General features: G+C 38.5%; 3 protein-coding genes and 1 long non-coding RNA gene across 7 annotated transcripts in view; 1 reads left to right on the top strand and 3 right to left on the bottom strand.

The window, feature by feature from the left end:
• LOC135340085 (uncharacterized) overlaps nt 1–18,161 on the top strand; it is a 33,266-nt gene that overhangs the window by 7,048 nt on the left and 8,057 nt on the right. Inside the window, exons 4-7 of one of the 4 annotated variants that reach the window (XM_064536386.1) lie at nt 8,794–8,993; nt 9,285–9,567; nt 9,742–9,942; nt 10,026–10,095. The gene's annotated coding sequence lies outside the window, so the exon portion shown is untranslated. Of the gene's footprint in view, nt 1–8,793; nt 8,994–9,284; nt 9,568–9,741; nt 10,096–18,161 lie in introns of all 4 variants that reach the window. The other 3 variants (XM_064536392.1, XM_064536385.1, XM_064536391.1) reach the window with 3 other exon arrangements.
• Nucleotides 467–2,570, bottom strand: LOC135340084 (uncharacterized). The gene has a single exon (XM_064536382.1). It carries the CDS (start codon nt 2,467–2,469, stop codon nt 814–816), a length of 1,656 nt encoding a protein of 551 aa, XP_064392452.1. The 5' UTR covers nt 2,470–2,570; the 3' UTR covers nt 467–813.
• LOC135340096 (uncharacterized) lies at nt 10,986–13,092 on the bottom strand. The gene is made up of 2 exons (XR_010396192.1): nt 12,949–13,092; nt 10,986–12,771 (listed from the first exon to the last, which is right to left on the bottom strand). It is a non-coding gene; the product is annotated as an uncharacterized LOC135340096 (long non-coding RNA).
• Nucleotides 16,324–17,982, bottom strand: LOC135340083 (uncharacterized). Its single transcript, XM_064536380.1, has one exon. The coding sequence runs from the start codon at nt 17,980–17,982 to the stop codon at nt 16,324–16,326; it is 1,659 nt and encodes a 552-aa protein (XP_064392450.1).

Genomic DNA, 18,161 nt, shown 5'->3' on the forward strand with positions numbered 1-18,161 from the left:
TGCATCGGAACTTTTCTCAGATTCCTTTTCTCTCTTAAACTTCCACTTAATTCTGTATAAAACTAGTCCCACTTAAAAATTGCTATAATATAGGATTGGCTGAGAAAAGCACCAAAAAGTATTGAAACAGGCGACTGAGGAGGGGGGAGAATCGTATCCTCAATCTTCATCACAACATCATAAACAGCTATAGTGTAGACAATACTTTTATGCATTCACATCACTACACTATACATTACAATGCGACAATGCTTGTAGACTCTATGTTTAAAAATGTGTTCTCCTTGGTCCACATACATTTCAAACCAGTTTAAACAAATAATCATATACCTTCAAACACTAGCTATAGTTATAATTATTTTATCGCAATGGCCTGGTATACACTTCTCTATGCATTGTGTGGACTGACTGAAGTACACTTACAAATAACCCAACCACAGTTTATATGTCACTTTTTTTCACTGTGCTCTCCCCCTTCGTGTTTAAAGTGCACAATATAAGTGTCTAGAGCTCTTTTATTAACCCCACGCATACATGCATGTATTGATTTTTGGTTACAAAGTCAGTGTAAGCAGAATTGAAATAACAGTGTGTGTGCATGCTATATTTATTTCACATAAACAGCACTACATGTACATGATGAGGTATACTTATAATGATGTCCAAGCTGTGCAATAGTATATTTTTGTGAATAAAAGAAACCCTAAGACTTATCATAATCATGAAGTACTATACAATCATAGAAAACATAGCAAGTATAGTTCTCTGTATTGTAATAGTATAGTAAATGGATGCTAACAGCTGGAAATGTAATTATGTGGTTGATGGTAACAACAGTGCGTATTCGCTTGGATCACTGATACGATGTGGAAGAGCTTCTTCATCTGTAGACGATCCTGTCTGGTGTGTAGCTCGTGTTTGATGACAGCAGCTGAAACCACACCATTTAGTTAGGGAAGATATCATCCATGAAATAAACATTAAGATGTACAGCAGTACTAAACATATAGCGATAATCAATACAAACAACCATGGACTATTCCTAAAAGCCTCGTGGTAAATGTACCAAGCTGACCCCATTGCAAACAGTATTAGGAAAAAAGCATCAAAATAGTTGTAACGGTCTTTCTTGTATGGTCGTAGGCCAAGGATGATAGCAGGTGTAATAATGAAGATCATTTGGTACACAATAAGGTGGTACACCTGACCACCAAAGGCTATGAATATTATTCTCAGCAGTAGGTAGACGCCTGCAAACCATCGACAGTCTCTAGTACCAGGTGTTGTGCCGTTCTTGAAATAGCCCTGTGTGATGTTTGCTAGCTCGTGAATTAGAACACATTTGATTTTGCAGGAAAAAAGGCATCTCTGAAAGAAACGGTTCTGGTAAAATAGCAGAAACACTGCTGGTAGAAATACCACGGTAACAGTGAGGATTGATGAGAGTATAGCGAGTGGAATGTATGTGCCCACATTGAAATCGGCTGCGAAGAAGAGAGTGTACGTTACATTTCCGTATTTGTCATATAAAGGTATTGGCTTCAACAGGCTAATTGAAATGGAACAAAATTTGCTGTAGGATAGTAAAAAGAATGTTGCAAATGCATTTACTACAGAGCCTTTTAGTTCCCAGCGTCTCCGAAACCTTGCTAAGCACTTGTGAAATGGCCTCCAGCAAATTACAATTATCTTGCATCCTCTGTCGTGGAGTGAAATGAACAAGTATACAGCCAAAGTAAAAGTGATTGGATACAGAGCTTCTAAGTACTCCAATGCTACGACTGTGAGTGTGCTCATGTGCTCACTGATACAGAAGGGAGGAATTAAGAACAGAAAGAAGTCCAAATTGAATAGTCCCATAAAGTCAGCCACAAATTTATAAAAGGAATAGGAGGGAGTATATCCACTGATAGCAAATGGGTCATTTCTACACAATACAGTGTTTAGCACCTGAGCAATCAAAACAAAGCTGTACAAAACTGGGGAAACAAAATTTATCCGGAACACAATAACAATCACACAGAGCAAAGTCAACGGTACTGTAAGCCTGACAAAGAAGAGTAGCCATCCTAAAGGTTGTGGCATGCATTCCTTACACTCTTTGTAGTAAGAGAAGGCGGCCGGTCCCAGTCCTGGTTGACAGTGACTACAGAGTAGCCCTGTGCGATTGAGAGGACCACACATTTCCTTGTCTAGCTTTGATACATCAGATGGTAGTTTGATGGATCTAGATAGGTGACTTTTTGTATTGTATGGGCAAGCTCCAAAATGCTCTGTGTCATTGTTGTATGTTATGCAGTAATCGTCTAGTATTTTTATGCTGTATGTCACATTCGAGCACTGCAATATAGTATCGATCTGTTGTCCGCACTCACACTTGTTTGCTTGGCGTATAAACCATGTAGGGCATACTTGACTGGACACTAGAACTACCTGTAGTACAATAGTAATCACTCCAAGTATCATCATCTCAAACTTAAAACTAGCTTGCACTCTGCAAATGTATACAATTGGAACAGAAAAACTGAACCAACCTTTTCGATTAAAACTGCAGTTGATTAAAACAAAACATTGCAGTTGCACATGGCAGTTGATGAAACAAATTGAAAGCAAATGCTAAAACTCTTAAGTAAACTGTTAAAATTCATTAAAACCTTTTACGCTGTTAGTTTAATGTTTAATATTCTCATCACTGTACATGCCTTCATTGCAGTGTATAATTATTATACATACATGTGTATTATAACATTTAAAGCTCCTCATTCACCCTCCTCTCGGCCCCCTCACACACATAGACCACGACTGTTCTTCAAACATTCTAACTCTTTATCGCCACCATGTAGATCTAGTAGATAGCAGAGGGGGTGCTTGAACCCCCCTGACCTTGGACAGTTATCTGTGTGTCACACTCATAGACTGATTGAAGACCGAAGTCACTTTTAAACTTGTTACTAGCTGAGTAAGCTGTATTAGACCTGTTTTGTGTCTTTTAAAAGCTGTGCTATAAGCTGACTAGCACTGCTGTAGTGCAAACTAGCACAGTAGAAGCACCGTTTTACTCTTGCACTAAATTACCATGTGAAACCAGAGATGACGCAAAAGTGGACGTGGCCCCCAAAATTGCGTGCGTTGACGCACATATTTCCTTTCCTTTTGCATCAGCACCTACCTACTTGTTTTTTAGATCTACCACTGCTACCCCCTCCTTGCCATGGCAACAGAGAGTCAGAATAACACATCGACACGGGTAAGGACTTACATTGACTCAGATGATGACCAGCTGTCCAAGGGCTGTGTGAGAAGAGTCACAGCAACAATCGAACGTTACTCTATTTACGTGCACACAGAGGTACACCAATAACAGCTTTGGTATAATTACAATAAGGCATCAATAATCAGGATGTTCAGACAACTCATTCTAAGGTAACAAGTATTAGTTATTGCCCATGCACGAGTGCAATATATGGCATGTTGCACGAGGGCGCCTGCAATTACTGGCTTGTTTCCCATGCAATGACGTCAAACTCTTCTGATGGTCAATTTTTCCCTATAAATTGTAATGAAAGACATGTGTTTTGAATGGAATTTTGGTGAATTCATTACTTTTGCTGAATTTCATAGTAAAATTTTAGGTTTTCTTCCCATAACTATAGTGCATTGGGGTATAGAGTCTAGTAGCCTATAAAAGGGACCAAATGAGTTATTGCTGGGAGGGGCATAAGTCCCAAAAGTATATTTCTTTCTCAAAATCTATTGAATTTACAAACAGTGCAAGTGCATATAATCCTAGTGCATTATCATGCATTCACATCACTACACTATACATTACAATGCGACAATGCTTGTAGACGTTTGATGTTTAAAAATGTGTTCTCCTTAATTGGTCCACGTACAATTCAAACCATGCAGTCAAACAAACAATCATATACCTTCAAACACTAGCTATAGTTACTATCATTTTATCATTAATTTTTATAATTTATTAATTATGGCCTCTATGCAAAATTTACACTTCTCTATGTGTGGACTGACTGAAGTACACTTTCAAATATCCCTCAACCACAATTTGCATGTATGACACTTTTTTCTGTGCTCTCCCCCTTCGTGTTTCAATACTGCCAATCTTAGTAATTTTCGAGGACTACCGTAGATGTGTGAAATACATGCCATGCATGTGTTATTTGAGGCCGCAAATTAATGACTGTAGATACTGAACTGGAGTGAACGTTCTGGCAATCAATCTGCATGTATCCATATTGTATTTATAATAGTTTTTTATAATTACCATTATAGTTGCTAAAACTTTATATACTCACTCTCTTTCTAATAGTGTAAAGACTTAGTTACCGATTGCTAAACTTAGTGAGTGGGGTTCAACATGCACAATGTAAGTTGACCCCATGCAATGCCATGCATAATTATACATTTAGTTACGAGTGTCCACATTAGTTACCAAGTCAGTGTAAGCAGAATTGAAATAACAGTGTGTGTGCATGCTATTACGTACATAAACCAAGTCACAGATGTTATTTCTCAAGACAGTAAGCTAAATATGTTTGCTGATGACATGGCCTTATACAGAGTTATCACATCTACTAATGACTACGTGAATCTTCAAAAGGACATTTCTAAAGTCTCAAATTTTTTGAACACTAAATTATTAGAATTTAATCTTGGCAAGTGTAAGTTTATGTCCGTTTCTAAGAAAACATCGCGCTTATTGAAGGCTCCAACTCTACTTCTAAATGGTTATGTACTACAGAGCAGGTTTCTAACTACAAGTATTTAGGAATTACCATATCGGCTGACTTGAGCTGGCACACTCACATCAATACGATTTGTAATAAAACAAGGAAGTTGATAGGTCTCCTACATCGCAGGTTCTCTGGGAATTCTTCTCCAACAACACTGTTAAAGTTGTATACATCGTTCGTGAGACCACATCTGGAATACGCATCCTCTGTATGGAACCCATTTCACAAGTGTGAAATAAACAATTTAGAAAAAGTCCAGAGATTTGCTATGAGAGTCTGTCTAAAGAAATGGAATTTGAAAAGTGAAGAATTACTCACCTTGACCAGGCTTCCTTCTCTGCAGCTGAGGTGCCTTGCTGCGGTGCTTTGCCACCTTTTCAAAATACTACACAATCTAACTGACTTCCCAAACAACCCAGCAACCAAGAGAAATATGACGTACAGTAGTAGAACTGTTAACTGTTTTACTCTGGTCCCCTACCAATGTAGAACATCCTTTTACAAATTCTCATTTTTTCCGCATGCAAGCACAATATGGAATAGGCTGGTTAGCCACAAGGACTTTACTTTAGTAGACTGTACTAGTATAAGTTCATTTAAGTCTCATCTGTATTCACATCTAGTTGACATGTTGTAATTATTAAAACGTATGTTATAGGACTCACTTCACCCTAGCTTTGTAGCTATTTGTGTATCCTTGCAATTAATTGCTAAATCTTTCATTAAAAAAAACAGCACTGCATGTACATGAGGTATACTTCTTATGTCCAAGCAGTGCACAGTGTTTTTGTGAATAAAAAGAAACCCTAAGACTTATCATTATGAAGTACTATAAATTATAGTAAGCATACTGAATAAGTTAGTCTCTGTATAATTATAAAGTAGTATACATGTCATAGTATATGCTGCTAACAGCAGGAAATGTAATGTGCTGCGCATAACTCATCCTAGCTGGCACGAAGACAACCCTAATACACTCTACTCAATCCACAATTCTCACCTTAACTTTGCTACAAAAGAAAAAGACCTAGGCTTGTGCATAGCCAACAACCTCTCCTGGTCACTGCATTATAACCTCATATCGTCTAAGGCCTACCGAGCTCTTAACCTCATCCGATGGACGATTTCAATGAAATCAGAAACCAGCACAAAAAAATCGTTATATATAACCCTAGTTAGATCCCAGGTCACCTACTGCTCCCAAGTCTGGAGACCAAATTTGATCAAGGACATTCAAAAACTAGAAAGAATCCAGAGGAGAGCCACCAAATTCATACTCAATGATTACTCAAGCTCATACAGATCAAGGCTGTCCGATTTGAAGCTACTACCTCTAATGTACTGGTTTGAAATACAGGACATAATGTTTCTAGTAAAGTCACTAAAGGAACCCTCGGACAACTTCAACATAAGAGATCACATCAAATTCGTTACTGGTCGCACCCGCTTCAGTTGCAACAACAAACTCACTGTACAAGCCAATCACTACAGCGCAAGCAGACACTTCTACCTCAATCGTATCACAAGGTTATGGAACTTGATGCCCACTATGCTGATGGATATCAGCGCACCACTAACTTCAACAAAGAATACACTCCACCATTACTTCTGGGAGCACTTCAAACAAAACTTTGTCTCTGACATCCCATGTACCTACCACTTAATGTGCCCATGCAACAGATGCTACACACGTAATTATAGCTAGCTTCACATGTAATCATTAAATTATCCAGCTGTGTCGCTCAATGCGGCACAGTCTGTCAGCTATAGTCTTTGCTACAACAATCACTTGTTTTTATATCATTCACGTTACAGGCTGTAAAGTCTTAATAATAATAATAATAATAATAATAATCATGTGGTTGATGGTAACAACGGTGTGTATTCGCTTGGGTCACTGATACGATGTGGAAGGGCTTCGTTATCTGTAGACGATCCTGTCTGGTGTGTAACTCGTCTTCGGTGGCAGCAGCTGAAACCACACCGTTTAGTGAGGGAAAATATTATACATGAAATGAACACTACGGTGTACAGCAGTACTAAACATAAAACGATAATCGTTAAAAACAACCATTGACTTTTCCTAAAAGCCCTGTTGTAAATGTACGAAGCAAATCCTATTGCAAACAGTACTAGGCAAAAAGTATCAAAATAGTTGTAACGGTCTTTCTTGTATGGTCGTAGGCCAAGGATAATGACAGATGTAATAATGAATACCACTTGGTACGCTATATTGTGGTATGCCTGAGAACTAAAAGCTATGAATATTATTCTCAGCAGTAGGTAGACTCCAGCAAACCACCGACAATCCCTAGTACCAGGTGTTGTTCCGTTCTTGAAATAGCCCTGTGTGATGTTTGCTAGCTCGTGAATTAGAACACATTTGATTTTGCAGGAAAAGAGACATCTCTGAAAGAAACGGTTTTGATAGAATAGCAGTAGCACTGCTGGTAGAAATACCATGATAACAGTGAGGATTGATGCTAGTATAGCGAGTGGAATGTATGTGCCCACATTGAAATCGGCTGCAAAGAAGAGGGTGTATGTTACATTTCCGTATTTGTCATATAAAGATACTGGCTTCAACAGGCTAATTGAAATCAAACAACATTTGCTGTAGGATAGTAAAAAAAACGTTGCAAATGCATTTACTACAGAACCTTTTAGTTCCCAGCGTCTCCGGAACCTAGCTAAGCACTTGTGAAATGGCATCCAGCAAATAACAATTATCTTGCATCCTCTGTCGTGGAGTGAAATGAGCAAGTAGACAGCCAAAGTGAAAGCGACTGGATATAGAGCTTCTAGGTACTCCATTGTTACTACTGTGAGTGTGCTCATGTGCTCACTGATACAGAACGAAGGAATTAGGAACATAAAGAAATCAAAATTGAATAGTCCCACAAAATCAGCCACAAACTTATAGAGTGAATAGGAGGGAGTATATCCACTGATAGCAAATGGGTCATTTCTACACAATACCGTGTTTAGCACCTGAACCATCAAAACAAAGCTATTCAGAACTGGATAAGCAAAATTGATCCGGAACACAATAACAATCACACAGATCAAAGTCAATGGTACTGTAAGCCTGACAAAGAAGAGTAGCCATCCTAAAGGTTGTGGCATGCCTTCCTTACACTCCTTGTAGTAAGAGAAGACGGCCGGTCCCAGTCCTGGTTGGCAGTGACTACAGAGCAGCCCTGTGCGATTGAGAGGACTACACATCTCCTCATCTAGCTTTGATACATCAGATGGTAAATCAATGGATCTAGATAGGCGACTTTTTGTGTTGTATGGGCAAGCTCCGAAATGCTCTGTGTCATTGTTGTAAGTTAAGCAGAAACCGTCTGCTATTGTTGTCTTGTTTGTCACGTTCGAGCACTGCAATACATTATCCATCTGTTGTCCACACTCACACTTGTTTGCTTGGTGTATAAACCATGTTGGGCATGCTTGACTCGATACTAAAACTACCTGTACTGCAATTGCAATCGCTCCAAGTAGATGTATGGTCACGGTCATCTTTAAACTTGACACTATTTTGAGAAATGTTTGCAATTATTAACTAATGTACTTATTATTGTAAGAGTGACAAACTGAACTTTGCATGATTAGTGCCTGCATGTCTTTATTTATGATAATTGCAGCTGCTGAGCAAACACCAGTGGCACTAAATTAAAAAGCTGAATGTGTGAACACAAACACTGAGAGTATTCATGGAAACCTAACCAAATGGAAACCTATAACCATGAACACAAAACACTGAGAGTATTCATTGAAACCTAACCAAATGGAAATCCTTAAATCTTTGCATGAACACAAACACTGAGAGTATTCATTGAAACCTAACCAAATGGAAACCTATAACCAAATCTTTGCATGTGCTATCATAATTATGGTGTTGTTATTTGCAAACTGTACATGGATGTAATGTTATTGCGACATGTATAGTAGGTTGTAGCATCACCAAAGCTTTTACATATTCAATGTTCACCCCCCCCCCCCACACACACACACACACACACACACACACACACAGACCATGACCGTCTCAGTCCAGGAGTTTCATCTCAGCCTCCTCCTCATGGTAACATAGAGTCAATAATACACTGACACAGGTGATCCGTACATTGGTTCAGTTTGTGTCCAACTGCCCCTATCATCAGCTGTCTGAGGGTTATGTAAAGAAAGTCACAACTGGATCAAACACTACTCTATAATAATTATACACATGAAGAGGTGCGTATATATAATAAGGTACAGGTGTAGATCTACTTGGCATTTGAGAGTGCAACTTATGTGCTTCAGGAGTGGAAATAGTTGGAGTTATGGCATCACATCATTTTTTCTGAAAAGCAAAGTTCAAATGGTACTACTCCAAACAGACCACACTCATTTTCCGTTAGCACTGTATATACTAACTTGACTAATGGGGAAAGCATAATTATACTTTGTGCCCTCAAACGTGCTTTGATTATAATAGTATAATTATTATTGCTCGAAAGAGATAACCCCTTCCCTACCTTCCAGACACAAATTTCAAAGGACATTGGTATCTGCACACTGACTGGACACCAGTAATACAATCGCAATACTCCTGGTATCGTCATCTACTTAACACAATGAAAAAACTTATTTAACAAGGTTTTCGATTAAAACAACATTGCAGTTGATGAAACGAAACAAAGACTAAAGGTTCAAATAAACTGTTGTATTCTGTTAGTTCAATACATCACTGTACTTAACACAATGAAAAAACAAGGTTTTCGATTAAAACAACATTGCAGTTGATGAAACGAAACAAAGACTAAAGGTTCAAATAAACTGTTGTATTCATTGAACGCTGTTAGTTCAATATAGCTTATAACATCACTGTACATGCATGCGTGTATTTATTTTGCAGTGCATGTATATCAAACATGTGTATACATAGACACTGCTAACACTTTATTATCCCCCTCCCCCCCCCCCCCCTCCACACACACAGACCACAACTGTTTTTCAAGCATTCATACTATACTCTTCATCGCCGCCTCCTCCTCACCATGGCAACAGAGAGTCAGAATAATACATCGACACAGGTAAGGACTCAGATGATGACCAGCTGCCCTAACATCAGCTGTCCAAGGGCTATGTGAGGAGAATCACAGCACCAATTGAAAGTTACTCTGTATACGTGCACACAGAGGTACTAATGATTTCACCAATAACAGCTTTGGTATAATTTCAGACCCTCATTCTAAGGAAACAATCAATATTGTTTATTAATAGGTCGTTGATTGACTCACAATAATAAACCCCTAGATCCTGGAATTCTGTATCGTACTATTGCAAACATGAGGTACGTTAATATTTTTCAAGTAACAGCTTTTGGTATCAAGTTAAAAGCATGGTCCAATAATGTTTGTCCCAGGAGTTAATACCTAGAAACTGGATAATAGCCGTGCTCAATTTTAAGAACAATCCATGCACTGCTAGTTTTTTTCTACTCACTTTTCTAACTATGAGACAGATAATTGCTTAGTCTAATTGTTATCCGCTATCAAAGTCTTTATCGTAATATTTATACGATATACCGTATAGCGGGTAATTTTCGGGGGACAAAATATTTGTGGTTGATCAGCATTTATAGTCATTTCATGGATAATATTTTCGTGGTTGCTGCTTGCACTGCAGGTAAAGGTAGGCAAGGTCGCTTCATTCGTGGGTAAAATATTCGTGATCAGACCTTCAACCACGAAAACCACGAATATTTTGCCCCATGAAAATTACCCTCTATACGGTATATATATTGTTAGCACAATAATTAAGTTTCAGTCTAACAAATTACTGTGTTGAGTCCAAATTTACAATGACATAACTTATACTTAAGTACAGTAAAACCTTGACTATCCGGAAGCTCGATTATCTGGCTTTGCAATATCCTTTTTAATAATTCAGAAAATGGGCATGTCCTGTGAATGCGCATGTCCATTACAGCTTTTACTATGGAGACAGGCCTGCTTATCTTCTGCGCATGCGCAGACAACCATGTGGCACAAATTATGAATTAATTGGGGGATAAAGGCATAAAGGCGTGGTTTATCCACTCGTCCGACCTGCCTCGGGAACCAAGGTAAAGTTTCACTGTAACACTCTAGATCTGCTTATAGTAGTCCTCTCAATGATCGGATTGCTTACTTGTCACTCATTCACTTTTCTAATCATAGTAGTTTTGAAGATTTGTGGATATAACTAACGGGTATATTTACGAATGAGTGCATGCATGGGACTCAAAGTGTACTCATCCTTATTACCCCATGCATAAATTAGTTTATGAGTGTCCACACTAATTTGATAACTTGCAATAATTACGAAATCAGGCAAAACAGGATTGAAATAAGTGCTTTTGTTTTATCTATAGTGACTAGAAATACTTTCACTACACCACTGTACATGAAGTATACCAAGTATAGTGCATGTACATATAGTGCTTGTACGTATATGCATGGTGTTGATGTTTTTGTAACAAAAAAAAACCCAAGGACTTATCATAACTATGAAATAATCGTAGTAAACATACCGGGTACATCTATATAGTTCGTTCTAGTATCTGTTGTTTGCTGAGTATTCTGCTAACAGCAGGTATGTAATCAAGTGGTTGGTGGTAACAGTGGTGTGTATTCGCTTGGATCACTGATACGATGTGGAAGGGCTTCGTTATCTGTAAACGATCCTGTATGTTGTATAGCTCGTCTTTGAGGGCAGCAGCTATAACCACACCGACTAGTGAGGGAAGATTTCATCCACGAAATAAACACTAAGATGTACAGCAGTAGTATAAATGTAACGATAATAAAGACAAAAAACCATGGGCTATTCCTAAATGCCTCGTGGTAAATGAACCAAGCTGACCCCATTGCAAACAGTACTAGGAGAAAAGCATCAAAATAGTTGTAACGGTCTTTCTTGTATGGTCGTAGGCCAAGGATGATAGCAGGTGTAATAATGAAGATCATTTGGTACACAATAAAGTGGTACGTCTGAGAACCAAAGGCTATGAATATTATTCTCAGCAGTAGGTAGACTCCAGCAAACCACCGACAGTCCCTAGTACCAGGTGTTGTTCCATTCTTGAAATAGCCCTGTGTGATGTTTGCTAGCTCGTGAATTAGAACACATTTGATTTTGCAGCAAAAGAGACATCTCTGAAACAAATGGTTTTGATAGCATAACAGAAACACTGCCGGTAGAAGTACCATGGTAACAGTGAGGATTGATGCTAGTATAGCAAGTGGAATGTATGTGCCCACATTGAAATCAGCTGCGAAGAAGAGAGTGTATGTTACATTTCCGTATTTGTCATATAAAGGTACTGGCTTCAACAGGCTAATTGAAATCGAACAAAATTTGCTGTAGGATAGTAAAAAGAAGGTTGCGAACGCATTCACTACAGAGCCTTTTAGTTCCCAGCGTCTCCGAAATCTTGCTAAGCACTTGTGAAATGGCCTCCAGCAATTTACAATTATCCTGTATCCTCTGTCGTGGAGTGAAATGAACAAGTATACAGCCAAAGTGAAAGCGATTGGATATAGAGCTTCTAGGTATTCCAATGCTACGACTGTGAGTGTGCTCATTTGCTCACTAATACAAAAGGGAGGAATTAAGAACATAAAAAAGTCCAAATTGAATAGTCCCACAAAATCAGCCACAAATTTATAAAATGAATAGGAGGGAGTATATCCACTTATATCGAATGGGTCATTTCTACACAATACAGTGTTTAGCACCTGAGCAATCAAAACAAAGCTGTACAAAACTGGAGAAACAAATTTTATCCGGAACACAATAACAATCACACAAATCAAAGTCAATGGTACTGTAAGCCTGACAAAGAAGAGTAACCATCCTAAAGGTTGTGGCATGCATTCCTTACACTCTTTGTAGTAAGAGAAGACAGCTGGTCCCAGTCCTGGTTGGCAGTGACTACAGAGTATCCCTGTGCGATTGAGAGGACCACACATCTCCTCATCTAATTCTGATACATCAGAGGGTACATCATTGAATTTTGATAATCGACTTTTCGTGTTGTATGGGCAGGCTCCAAAATGTTCTATGTCATTGTTGTAAGTTAAGCAGAAACCCTCTAATATTTTTATACTATTTGTCACATTCGAGCACTGCAATATAGTATTGATCTCTTGTCCACACTCACACTTGTTTGCTTGGCGTATAAACCATGTTGGGCATGCTTGACTGGACACCAGAACTACCTGTAGGACAATCACAATCACTCCAAGCATTGCCTTCTTCATACTAAACACAAGAAAAAAAACTCATCAGCTAATATCCATGGGAGTCATGAACTGCACTCATGCAGCTAAATTAAAAACAACAGTGCAGCTGATGAAACAAATTGAAAACAAATACTAAAAGTCCATGTAAACTGTTGCTTAAAAATTTAACACATGCAGCGGCGATCAAACACTCTATACACACAGAGGATTATTTCACCATAATTACAACATGCAGCTTTGGTAAAATAACCGAGGTCCAAATAATGTAACCTCCGAATATGCTGTGAGCTTTTTATTATTATGAGCTCCACAACAGCAAGTATTGTATAGTGTAAGTGATGTGAATTGGCATGCTGTCAGACTGCAACAAAATAATGTTGCAGCTATGTAGTAGAGACATTGAAGATGAAAATTATATACATGTATCATTTGTTCCTTGAAATGTTTCTAAAGAAAGTCACTGATGTTTTGTTCTACAATACTCAATGAGGTTCAAGCAGGTAGCTGGAAACTTGTTTTAAAGACGAGTCACTCTAGACTATTAAGTGCATGTCTATACTATAGCTGAAGTGATATTTAAGTCGGCCGGTACGTGTAGTTGTAGTTGAGAAGGATAATGTTGTTTCAGTCTTCTTATGTTTATTGTGTCATTCAGGTCTTGCAAGCATTTTAACTATAGAAACTCGATGTCTAGCCAATGCGTTATGATGGGAGTATATAAGTGAATGTATTCCAGTGTTGTTTTATAATGAAGTGAGAAGTGAGCAGATATGTATGGTATATGGTTAATAGGGTTACTTGATTGTTTTTTCCTTTGTACCTTTTGACAAGTCTAGGTCTCCACATGCAGTATTGACTGCATGAGTGATGCGGATTTTTAGGCGAGTTGGTGCATCAGATGGAGTGATCTTCATATCATGTTTATAGGGTCTATACATTACGGTGTTTGTCATTAGTAGCAATCGATATAAAGTCTGCATTTACTTGCATTTAGTGAAACTTCCATGGATCACCACCAGCTGCATAAAGAATCAATCCGACTGCATTAGCAGGCCATCATTTACGCTCGTAATGATTTAATATCGTCTGCAAAGATGTAAGATGTAACATATGGCATATTAGTTGATTTGTTCATAACAAGAAAAGAATCGGTCCAAGAATGATCCCCTGTGGTACACCTGAACAAACAGGAAGAAGTGCAGATTTGGTGCCGTCAATTGATATAAAATGATGTCTGTTTGACCACAATTCCCATGTTCCATATAGCTTCAATATTCAATATTCATGTGAAACAGTGTCAAAAGCTTACTCTTTGACTTTGCTAGTTTGTCTTCTATGTGTACGAGTACAGTTTATCTGATGTATAATTGCTGGGTTGAACCAGTGAGGACTTGATCTTGAAGGTAGACCTTGACTCCAGGTTAGGGTATAACAGTCTCACATGCAGCTGTTTAGAGCTTTAATTCTGATACTGCTTGTGGTGTTGCCAAGAGACTGGCTATTGTGCAAGCTTGGGTAAGTCAGCTTTGAGATAGTTGCGTGCGTGGTGCTGGTTCATTGAGTACATTCTTTAAAATGAGATTGATTTGTTGATGTTTAGTAAATTAATGTCTGCAGTTACTGGGTATAGTGGAGTCCAGGGCAGTTCCCCACAAATTAATATTGAATTTTCAAGTCTATAAATGGTGCATTGGTAGCATCAATAGGGTATTTTTGTGAGTGAGCTGTGACATCATTTGCATAAAGTTTTGCGAAAGGGGTGCATTGCAGAGTGGATGACGAGAACAATGAGTTAGCACTGAAGAACAGTTATAGCATCATGCGCATTCAGATCACAGAGTAAAATTACATCATCATGAGTGCCTGTGGGTGCAATGAACTGATATTCAGATCTTGTTTATACCGGGCTCAACAGGTGTTATTATGTTTAGTACTTTTGGTGATAAATCAAGCTCAAAGGTTATCATTTTTGTGTGTAAATGACAAGTGATTATTTTGACGCGATAGTGCTTTTAACTGCGATTAGGACACCACCACCACCACGAGTTTTTCTATCATCTCTATAATAAACCATGTATTACTTCTGGTAATTTGTATAATTATATAGATCATATCGTAGCCATGTTTTTGTTATACAAACAATGTCTTAATTAAGCTGTGCTGTGTATTTGATAAACTTCGTGCATTCGGTGGGTTGAATGGAATTTGAGTGATATACTCAGAGGTAGGGGTTGGTAGAATATGCTTGAGATACAGTAGACTCTCGTTAATCCGGTCACCCTTGGGACCATGCAGCTTGGCCGGAATAGCGAGGTGGCTGTAGCTCAGGAAATAGCCGCGGCTTAAAAACAACCTTACCTCGAATCTAATGACTACTTTTGCGGTCCTTGTCTTGAGGATAATGTAGGATATTGAATCATTTTGTTCTCTATTTTATTTACTAAACCACACCCAAAACGTCATATCCAGCCGTAATACACGTATAAAATTGCATTGAAAACCTTGTTTGGGACAGCCAGCACTGGCCGGTAACCGGAATAGCGAGTGGCCGTACTTCAGGGTGAGTTTTGTGCAGTAAACATATAGCTAGCATTCCAACCCAAATGGCCGGTATATCGAGGTGGCCGTACTTCAGGGAGCCGGAATAGCGAGAGTACTGTATTACTATTCTTTTATGCTCAAGTTAATTATTCTTTTCAAATTGCCTATTATTCTGTTCAAATCACCTGTTATTCCCATAATTATTATTCCTACAAAGCACAACATAGACCCCATGTCATCGCACATGTAACTATATAATTATAATGGCCACATGACTCTATCTAACTACCACCACTACTACCACTATGCAGGTCTATATACAAAATTAATGTTTATACATGATTCGTACTGACCTGTACTTCCGAAACCTGCGAAACCTGCAGTGCCTATTATGCTGGCATAATCTACCAACCCGGCCTACTCAGAGGGTTAGTCATCCTCTGAGTCGGAGGATGCCCACTATACTGATTGTATAGGAGTGATAAACGAATTACAGGGTTTAATAACAGCGTTACTGTTTTCTATTTGGCTACTGGTTGGAATACTTTCATTGTAAACATCTCTTATATGAGTCCATATAGTGGTGTGTGATATTGGCATTTTGTGGCTATAAAAAAACCCTCAATCAGTGTTGTTAATAATATTACAATCGTCACAGTATAATATAAGACTATGGAGTGTTGAAACTTAATATTTCTGAAGCATCAGTCAATAATATCTATAGCTGCATTTTGTTAACAGCTGTGTACATATCAAATGGGCTGTGATAGCAGCGGCATGTATTCGCTTGGGTGTCTTATACGGTGTGGAAGGGCTTTATTATCTGCAGACAATCTTGTTTGGTATGCAACTCGTTTTCGACTACAGCAGCTGAAACCACGGTTAGTAAGGGCTGTTATCATCCATGAAAGGAATAGTCCTATGTACAATACTGGTATACCTATAACGATAATTAATGCAAAAAGCCAACCAATATTCTGGAATGCCTTGCGGTAAATGTACAAAGCTGATCCTATCGCAAATATTAGTAAGAGAAAAGCATCGAAATAGTTGTAACGGTCTTTCTTGTATGGTCGTAAACCAAGGAGGATAGCAGGTGAAATAATGAAGACCATTTGGTACACAACAAGGTGATACATCTGTGCATTAAAGGCGATGAATATTATTCTCACCAGCAGGTACACACCAGCAAACCATCGACAGTCCCTAGTACCAGGTGTTGTTCCGTTCTTGAAGTTGCATTGTGTGATGTTTGCTAGCTCGTGAATTAGAACACAATTAATTTTGCTGGAAAAGAGGCATCTCTGAAAGAAACGATTCTGGTAGAATAGTAAAAACACTGCTGGTAGGAATACCATGGTAACAGTGATGATTGATGCTAGTATAGCGAGGGGAATATATGTCCCCGTATTGAAATCAGCTGCGAAGAAGAGAGTGTATGTTACATTTCCGTATTTGTCATATAAAGGTATTGGCTTCAACAGGTTTAAAGAAATCAAACAAAATCTGCTGTAGGATAGTAAAAAGAACGTTGCAAATGCATTTACTACAGAGCCTTTTAGTTCCCAGCATCTCCGAAACCTTGCTAAGCACTTATGAAATGGCCTCCAGCAAAGTACAATTATTCTACATCCTCTGTCGTGGAGCGAAATGAACAAGTATACAGCCAAAGTAAAAACGATTGGATATAGAGCTTCTAGGTATTCCAATGCTACGACTGTAAGTGTGCTCATGTGCTCACTGATGCAAAATGAAGGAATTAGGAACATGAAGAAGTCCAAATCGAATAGCCCGAACAAATCAGCCATAAATTTAAGAAATGAATAGGAGGGGGTATATCCGCTTATAGCAAATGGGTCATTTCTACACAATTCAGTGCTTAGCACCTGAGCCATCAAAACAAAGCTATTCAGAACTGGAGAGGCAATATTTATCTGGAACACAATAACAATCACACAGATCAAAGTCAATGGTACTGTAAGCCTGACAAAGAAGAGTAGCCATCCTAAAGGCTGTGGGATGCATTCCTTACACTCTTTGTAGTAAGAGAAGACAGCTGGTCCCAGTCCTGGTTGGCAGTGACTACAGAGCAGTCCTGTGCGATTGAGAGGACCACACATCTCCTCGTCTAGATTTGATACATCAGAGGGTACCTCATTTAATTTATACAGTTGGCTTTTGGTGTTGTATGGGCAGGCTCCAAAATGTTCTGTATCATTGTTGTAGGTTAAGCAGAAACCGTCTACTATTTCTATCCTGTTTTTTGCATTCAATCGCTGCAATACATTATCCATCTGGTGTCCACACTCACAATTGTTTGCTTGCCGTATAAACCATGTTGGGCATGCTTGACTGGACACTAAAACTACTTGTACTGCGATTACAATCGCTCCTAGTATATGTACGGTCATCTTCAAACTTGACACTAGAATGTTTCACACATCAACTAACACACTATAATTATTGCATGACTGAACTATATAGGGTTTTCTATATTTGGTGCATTTTGTAACAACTGCTGCTGAAACAAACACCAGTGGCACTAAATTCAAAAACTATGAATGTGTGAACACAAACACTGAAACCTAAC

Source organism: Halichondria panicea, chromosome 8 (genome assembly GCF_963675165.1).
Source record: "Halichondria panicea chromosome 8, odHalPani1.1, whole genome shotgun sequence".
NCBI classification, from domain to species: Eukaryota; Metazoa; Porifera; class Demospongiae; order Suberitida; family Halichondriidae; genus Halichondria; species Halichondria panicea.